At 41.1% G+C, this 8,908-nt stretch overlaps 1 protein-coding gene across 2 annotated transcripts in view; it reads right to left on the bottom strand.

The window, feature by feature from the left end:
* LOC106962236 (Na(+)/H(+) exchange regulatory cofactor NHE-RF2) overlaps window positions 1–8,074 on the bottom strand; it is a 34,227-nt gene extending 26,153 nt beyond the window's left edge. For both annotated transcript variants that reach the window (XM_015056523.1, XM_015056524.1), the window contains exons 1-2: window positions 7,374–8,074; window positions 5,359–5,643 (exon numbers count right to left, since the gene is read on the bottom strand). In XM_015056523.1, coding sequence (XP_014912009.1) covers window positions 5,359–5,643; window positions 7,374–7,580 — 492 coding nt within the window. In that variant the 5' untranslated portion in view covers window positions 7,581–8,074. The remainder of the gene's footprint in view (window positions 1–5,358; window positions 5,644–7,373) is intronic.
* Between the last annotated feature and the right edge of the window lie 834 nt (window positions 8,075–8,908).

Raw genomic sequence — 8,908 nt, 5'->3', positions numbered from 1 at the left:
TATATATATATATATATATATATATATATATAATATATATATATATATATCTTTTTTTTGCCAAATCGCAAAAGACGAAAGCTCATATAAATCCAGTTATTATATATATAGCTGTCAATAGTAAATAAAAGGAGAAATACATAGAATATTCTGCTTTTAAATATATGTGTGCATCGGTTCAAAGCAAAGCCCTCAATTCTCCTTATATTTTTACATGCGAACGAAGCAGCAACAGGGAGAACAACAGCAAACATTTGAGCTAAATTGTTGTGTTTGGAAAATGTCTTATCACCAGCAGAGGGTGGAAATTCAAGTCCGGAGGAGGTCGGGAGATGAGAGCACAAGAAACAAAATCTACTTGTCAAGGAGCCCTTCTCCACAAATCACTGAGAAACAAAACACTGAGTAACCTTTTGTTGTTTTGTGATCTGCTTTAGAACCTGGAATTTCATATTTACTCATCATGCACAGTATAGATGAAATGATGCAATGGATATAAAGACTATCATTGAGAACATGTAGGAAAAACATGTTTACTTTTCTGATTTCAAATTTAACCCTCATTTAGTTACATTTATACCAATATTTCCCTCTTCCAATAATGTATTTTATTAAAGTAATACACTAAGTTTATTTTTGTCTTTATGTACTAAGATAAAAATGTTTCCCCTTCAGTTTTCATTGTAGGTAGTTATGACCTTTCATTATGTACAAAATGGCTTATTATGCTGACGACAGTGTAGATGTGCAAGTTAAGAGTCTGCTGTATTTTTGTTTTTGACATTAGAAAGAATACAACCGAACTTACGAGCGTCAGTGCAGGGAGCTAAGAGTTTTACTTTCAGATGATGGAGCAGTGGCTCTGCAACAGAAATCTGAGCTTAAATCCAAAAGAAGTAGCAGAAACTACTGCCACTCATAGAGCAATTAGTTACCATGGAGACCGGGTACAAGCTGACAGATGCACATTGCTGACCAAACTAATGATTTCGTAGGTAAAAAGCCCCTGGTGTTTGTTGGGCATCAACAATGTTGCAGGTAGAGTTTGATGAATTTACTTCTTAAATATTCTGGAAAAGGAAAAAAAAAAATCTTAGATTCATTATAGTTTTAAATAACTTTTTACGTATTAAAGTATTCCTCTGGTGTAATTAGTAAAATCCTGTTCTAATTCAAAGTAAATTACAAACAGTTCAGTCTTTTACAGAGTTGCTACAATCACAGTGTTTTAAATAGTGATCTGAACGTGGAAAGCCCTCTGCGTATTTGGGAATTAAAATTCTTATTTTTATTCTTTTGAAAAATGTAATAGGAATAAAGTCTGCAAACACAAAAATTTTAACATAGCGTTTTCCTGTTTTACTTACTCTTTAGCCAAATTTAACCCTGCCTTCCCAGAAGTGAATAGTGCACAGCAACATTGTGTTTGTTTTAGCAAAAAGTATTTGGTTTTCCACAGTTTTATCACTTGCACGCAATGAGCCAACACTAGCGCATGTTGCAAAAAGCTGTGTTAAAGATCACAAGAAGGGAACGCAAAGTTGGCGTTTGATAAAAACACGTATTTGTTACATTTGGACCCGTATAGAGGCAGCTGTGTGCGTGTGTGTTTGTGTGTATCTGCAGGTTTAAAAAAAGGTCCTAATGAGAAAGTGACACCTAACACTTTATCCAAAGGGAAGTGACACAACACAGCAACACACCTTAGAGTTTTGTAGGAGTCTGTGTTTGTGTGTGCGAGAGAGAAACGTGGAGAAATAGGCCAGCGTTGAGCTCTCGGGTGTGTGTCTTTGTAAAATGATACATTTAAACTCTGACGCGTGACGCTCCTGCACTTCCAGCATCACTAGCTTCTCCATTTGACCAAAACAGACGCGTGCACAGTTACTTCTAAAAGTATGTGCAGACAAATGTAAAATGATCTAAAATGAATTGTTGTTAAATTACACGGCAGTTTTGTTTGTCTGGTTGAAATTATTAAGGTGGCGTCTTCACTTAGATGATAGAGATCAAGCAGAAATTGTGATATGAGCCCATCACGCAGCATCAAGCAATGCAACAGGAAACTCAACTCCCTGATAAGCAGGGTCTGCACTCTGACCTGTATTCAGTCACCATGGTAACCACTAAACTTGCTTCAGCGACATTGGAAGACAAAGTCCCATTTGAAATGACCATTTAAATGAGAAAAGACGCGGTTATATGTCTTCAAGACATAGTCTGCCTTGAAGAAGCAGGACATTGTGATTTCCACAACATTTCTCTAATTACGCTATTAATTAGGGGCCTGCCAGAAATAACACACACACTTGACAGGGCTTGATGTTTCACAAAATCTCCTAAATTTCCTCACATTTAGTGTGACAGCTGCTTAAAGTGTGTGACGGAAAAGCTAATATTTGTGCCAGGCTTGTGGAAAACTGAGCAAATGTATTCTTATGCTGCTACCAATCAATTAATGATTAATTTATTTACGGGAAAAGTGGACTGGAGATTGAGGGAATAAAGAAATCGAAAGAAACTGTGATTTCCCTTTCTGTCCCCGGTTCCTTCCGGGATCTTGTGTTTTGGATGAGAAACGTGGATAATCTCCATCATGATTATTTTAACTCTCTTTCGGTGATATTAGAAAAACAGTGAGCGGATAAAAGATGAAGAAAACACACATATCATGTATCCTGGATTTGTTTGAGCAGAAAGCCATTTCCTGCATCACAAATCAAGAGGCAAGTAAACATAGGGAGGAATGCAATAGGAGGGAAACCTTCGAGATGACTGGCTGTAAAGCAGAAGAAACTACAGGCAGTGTCATGTAACCTGGAGAACATATGCACAAACACTCCACTCTGAACCTTTTACTGGGATGTTTATAGGGCAGATGTGCAGGAAAACACGGATGCAGAAAGGTTTGTGTCGGGCTGCGTTTCCTCTGCCCGTGAGCGGGTGCAGCAGCGGTAAGTGCCGTGATTGATATCTGCAGAGGTTCATGTTGAGAGATCAAGAAGAAAACAAGCCACTTTTATAGGTTTTGCTCTAAAGAAAACCAAAACACGTTATTTCAGCGCCGTCACTCACTCAATGCTGTTAACATCTGAAGTCAGACCGTCCTGAACTCGGTCCTTTCATCCGAACGTCTGGGGTTACAGAGATACGACCAGGAAGCACAATGTCATCTTGACCACAGGTAGTGGACTCTATATTGCTTACTGCAGCTACAATCAACTGCAGTTACTTACTACTTTTATGGTGAACAAAAGTTAAGTATGAGACAAACTGCTGTGGTGAATATCCCAAATCTTGCTTTCCCAGTGCCCTGCCCTGCTGTGAGTGGGTGAACTTAAAGTGCCAGCGAGTTTTGTTCTGGCTGCTTTGAGTCTCAGATTCCCTCTGTCCTATTTCATAATGCTTTTAAATCTCAGGCTGCCTGCTTGTCCTCCTTCGACCTGTCTTAAAAAGTAAAATATGAGGAGAAATGTGCTGCTGTCAGCAGTTTGGCTGTCCCGTTGCTTAGTGAGAGGAAAATAAAATGGACCAAACCACGTGGCATACAGTGTCAAATACTAATAATCCAAATGAACAATCAGTTTATATCAGCAATCATAGCTTGAAAAGCCTTTAAATAGATGTATAATTTATTGCAGTAGAGCTATTAAACACCAGAGGATTTAGGGGGGGGGGGGGGAAAAAAAATCTGTTTTCATTTTGAGTACATTTATTCAGAGAGCAAAACAATGTAAGTTTTTTTTTGAGTTTTTTTTAACAACAAATATTCTAGGTGGGTCTGCTGTGAGAGAAAGGAAGTAGAGGATCTGTGGATCTCTTTTATTAAAAAAAGTGCCTTTTTCAAGAGAATGTATTGTAAGGCTCTCTACTCAATGTGACTTTGGGAATGTGCGACATCGGAGCAGTGATTCAACGCACAGACAGTTTCTATTGTCATTGGTTTTTTTGCAATATTTTTTGCAAATTTAGAGAAGAACGCTGGTCAACCTGTTCTACAATTTTACATTCTTTTCATTGGACAATGTTAGATTACCTTGGTGATGTCTGACTGGAAGATCTGAAACATTTAAGTGTGACAAAACAGCTAAAACAGGGGACATCTGTAAAGTGGGGGATATAGATTGTTGACTGCATGGTTGACTTTGAACTGCCTTGTTGCCATATTTAAGTGCCATACAAATAAACTTGATTGATTAGTTTGTCATATCACTGAATACCTTTTTTTAATCCTTGGTTTTCCTCTCCATTTTGTTGACCAGTGTTTTTCCCTAAGCTTTTACTTGCTGGACTTTAAGCCAAATCTTTTTTTTTTTTTTTTCCCCGTCACAACCCGAAGAGACTTCTGCAGAAGACATTAAATGCTCTATTTGTGTGGTGCGTCAATCCTAAGTCTTAATATCTATAAGGGAACAAATTCCTTTGAGATGCAACAGGAAATAGAGGTCCCTGTTAAAGTGTGCATTTCATTTTAAAAGGCTACTCCATTTCTGGTTCAGCCTACTGAGTGTTTCCTTCCAGCGTTTCCCTTTGAGTCATTAACATGGAGAAGGAAACAATTTTTTTGCAAACCTTGGTGGGTTAGAACATCTTAGTGCTGCACGCTTTCCAAGACAAGAGGGCAAGAAGTAGACAAAGTCACAGAGATATTTAAAATGCAAAGCAGTGAAGCTGTCAAACCCCATACAGAGTAAGGGCCTGAGTGCTGGAAGGATGTCAACAGGGCAAAGCTAAGTAAAAACACATGTGGCGTAAATGCAGAAAGCAGAAGGGGAGCGGCGTGTTCCTTCTGATAGGTGCTCTACGAAACCAAATCTGAGTCTTGTGGACACGACGCGACGACGACTGTCACCGTGGGCTGAAATGTGAAAACAAATTCATGAAATTCTCAATTTTCTCGTGAAAATGAACACAGGCAGATCACAGCCCACTGTAATCTTTACATTTTCCTTTTACCAAAACTACAAAAAACGCAAAAAAAAAAAAAAAAAAACTTCCAGCCCACAATGGGAGAGCTAATAGCTTCTTTTTTTTTCTTCTTCAAGCTTTTAACAACCCAGACTTTATGCCTTCTTGCTGGTGTCACCTTCTGACATTTCACGGCCACTCTTACTTCTGAAACAACGTCTGGCTTGCTTCCAGCTAAGCTTTGTTACTCCCTCATCAGCACACAAGAATTTGAGCCTGCAGAACCTGCACAACATCGACAAATCCAATCTTAAACTGGCATGACAGCCACAAAACAAGTCCGGGGAGGAGAGAAGCTCAGAGGAGACATGACTCAGTACTGGCAATCTGTTGGCACACGGGTTGGGTTTCTCGCTTCGAAATAAGACGATGGCTTTAATTCGTATTTACCTTCTTTGCAGCCTTCGAAGGCGACCGCCTTGTGGGCTTCTGCACATGGCTGCCCTGCTTGGACACAGAGCCGTTCTGGCGCTTCTTGGTGGGGGAGGAAGGAGTGGAGGAGGGCGTCGGCGAGGAGGAGGCCGGAGGGGAAGAAGCGGCGGGGAGAGCCTCTGTCCCGAGAACGGCCATCTCCTCTGTGGCCGTCAGATGCAGGCTGCGGAGGCTTTCGTATGTCTCCTGATCGACGACCAGCAGCCTTGTCTCGTTTTCTACTGCCTTGATCCGCTGTACCACCTGGAGGAGGGACACGATCATCATTTGATTTACAGATTATTAATTTTCGTTATCCAGGTTTCATTACGCCAGGTTTGGCTTCTGTACGATAACAGCGCTTCGCAAAAGTGCTCAAAGTCGCTGAGTCACATTTTGCCACATTAAAACCACAAACCACTAGGATTTTTTTTGTGACAGACCAACAAAAATGTGAAGTTCAAGGAAAATGACGTTTTTTTTTTTTTTTTTGCCACAAATAAAATGCTTAGAAGTGTGGCCTGCATTACTCTGAATCCCTAACTCCAGAGAAACCAGTTTTCTTTGGGATTCGCCAAGCTAGCTAATAGAATCTGGCTGCACTGCACAAACCATACCCTCTGTGAAACATGGTGATGGATGTAACATGCTGTGGGAACGCTTTAATTCTGCAGGGAGAGGGATAAGGTTGCAAAGCATAAATAAAAACATGACATTGTGATAATGTTTAACACTACAACGACCATATCTATTGCTGTCACTAACATGCAAAGGTTGAATGCATGGAAATTGGTGATATTATGATCAACAAAATATTGCATTCAAGCAGTCCTTTGTGTTGCAATAGTAAACATGTTGAAATCGAAAGTGATGATTGTGATTTATTGTACCGTGCAGCTCCAGACAGGGAGGTAAGTTTGTCTTGATGAAAAGACAATCTTGAATGAAAACCTACAGGATGCACCTTCTGTTGTGACAACAACCCTAAACATACGACAATGGAATGCTACAATGAGCTACAATGGAATGCTTTGGACGAAAGCCTGTTCACGAGTTAAAATGGCCCAGTCAAAGGCCAAGCCTATATCCAGCTGAAGATTTGTGGCAAGACTTGGAAATGAATGTTCACAGATGCTCTCTATCTTATCTAACTGAGCTAATTTTCAAAGTAGAATAGCCAAAATATTCGGTCTCTAAATGTGAAAAGCACAACTATGGTGGTCCACAACGGGCCACCGAAGTTGTAAAACCAAAACCTAGCATTAGATCAATTGCAGGATAATCAGTGACGAGTTTATATCTTTCAATGACACACATCCAAATTACCCGCATCTCTTGCATAATAAGGAGTGAGGGTCTGTTTTGGAGGTGGTCTGCAACAGTTTAAATGTCATCAAACATCATTATCCAACTAGTTTAATCTGTCCCACTGAAATGAGAGGACGGATCACATCCTGAGAGCTGAACCCAGCGACCAACAGCTTGATTTTTTTTTTTTTTTTTTATCTCTGCTGCAACAAGGTCACAGAGAGAGCCTGACGGGCTGTACACAGATAATTATAAAACCCCCTCAGACTCTCTGTGAGCAGGAGCCAAGTCCTCGGAGAGAAACAGCCCAGTTCAGGCAGAACTGGAGACAGTTTTAACCTAATTTACGGTGGCAGCAGCGGGTTGGCTTGTTTGCAGCTTTTTCTTGGCACAGACGCGCTGCGCAGGCTGTAGCTGTCTGGAAAAGCACGTTCTTATCTGTGGAAAGTTTTTTTTTTTTTTTTTCTCAGGCTGAGTAAAAATCTATAATGTCAACGCGTTCTTTGTTTTCTAAAAACAATAAAAAGATTTTTTTTTTAAATTGGAGCAGTGGGTGCCTGACTGTTCTGATTGTTTCAGTAAGCCAGCATGACCTGTTGATGCACCCCCTGCAGACAGAGATGGCCCATCCTGTAACGTGAGTGACAATCATCAATATGAATTCCCACGCGTGGAGATGCACTCGCCTGGTGGTGCGTCTCTCGCTCCACGTTGACTCCGTTCACCGCGACCACCCTGTCCCCGGCGCGCATTCCCGACGCTTCCGCCGGGGACCCCGGCTCCACTTTGCGGATATATTGGCCGTTCTTCCCTTTCTCGCCGTGCAAGTGGAACCCGTACCCGCTGTCCCCCTTTGCCATGATGCAGAGCCGCGGTTTGCGCTCGTTGGCCATTTGCTCTTTCGTGCCTCAATCCTCCTGCAGACTCGGTTATAAACTTGTGGTGGGAAAAAAAAAAAAAAAAAAAAAAAACTCAAAAGATGGGGAGTTTAGGAGAGCAGGGTTAAACTTCCAGTGCGCAAAACCATGTCTGCTCCCTGCAGAGCAACACGAAAACTCCCACAAAAAGGCATCCAAATGAAGTCAAAAACAGCAAAAGAATTAAAAGACAAAAAGTTAACAGGCAGCGCAGTTAAAACATCCTGGGTGGTTTGCATCCAGTCTGCCAGATCGTGTTTCTTCTGCTCAGGCTGCAGAGCACTCGAAAACTCATCCGCGCACCAGACTTCGGGTCCTCCGACAGAGCATCATTGCTGCCTCTGCAGACATAGTAAAAGCGACAGAGGTCACCATGGGCTCGGCCGCCTCTCAGCATTTATCCATCAGGGCAGCCTGGAGAACACACGCTCATCTGCAGGAGCGCCAAGCGCTTGTCCACAATAGCACCACCTTCCTCCAAAACAGAGGTTGCGAAAGAAAGTTCAGGAGAGAGTGAGTTTAAAATGACGCAGTGTTGCCCCCTGGTGGAAGGAAGTGTTCCCTCCCCTCTCCCAAGAACGCTCTACTAAACAAACAAATAAATAACTTAATTTAAGCAAAGGCAACACCGCGACAGACACTGTGTTTTTTTCTGCTTTCAGGCACACTTTATTTTCGGCACTGGTGTTCTAAACAAGTGTGACTTGGTTGTGGGGCTGAAAATATGACAAAGCCTCCTGGTTTTTATGAAAAGTGTTGAATCCTCAGATGAACCATCACCAGGGCAGCCAAAGGGATTAGTGGATTAAAAAAATAGAATGATCACACAGGTTAATAATTTTGAATACAAACCTCACAAATCATTTTGAGCTTTTTCACATTGTGTCATTGCTGTGTATGTTTTTGTGTCCCGACTAAAGAAAACCCCTCAGCAAGATGCTGCGCCCACCATGTGTCACTGTGAGAATGGTGTATTAAGGATGATGCCGACCTAAACAGGCCTAAAAGTTTTACTTTGGTTTCATCTAAAGTTTCATGAAATTGATTGAATACATGCTCACCCAACATAAATCTGAAAGTGATCAGGAGTTAAAACCACACAAAAAAAACAAACAAACAAACAAAAAACATTCCTCTCCTCTCGTGAAAGTACCACCAATCAGTTGATTCTTGCCAGTAAATAAATCAAACTGCCCTGATTCAGGCATAATACATCCTTTCAAGATGTCGTTCAGTGCTAAATAACAGTCATTCTAAATACACAGCCAAAACAAATGGTATAGACAAAACAGAGGCATTATAAC

Source organism: Poecilia latipinna, unplaced genomic scaffold (assembly GCF_001443285.1).
Source record: "Poecilia latipinna isolate Pla-1442-1.1 unplaced genomic scaffold, P_latipinna-1.0 Scaffold1388, whole genome shotgun sequence".
In the NCBI taxonomy this organism is placed as follows: Eukaryota; Metazoa; Chordata; class Actinopteri; order Cyprinodontiformes; family Poeciliidae; genus Poecilia; species Poecilia latipinna.
Note: the sequence above shows the minus strand (reverse complement) of the source record. Positions and strands in the feature narration are given on the sequence as shown.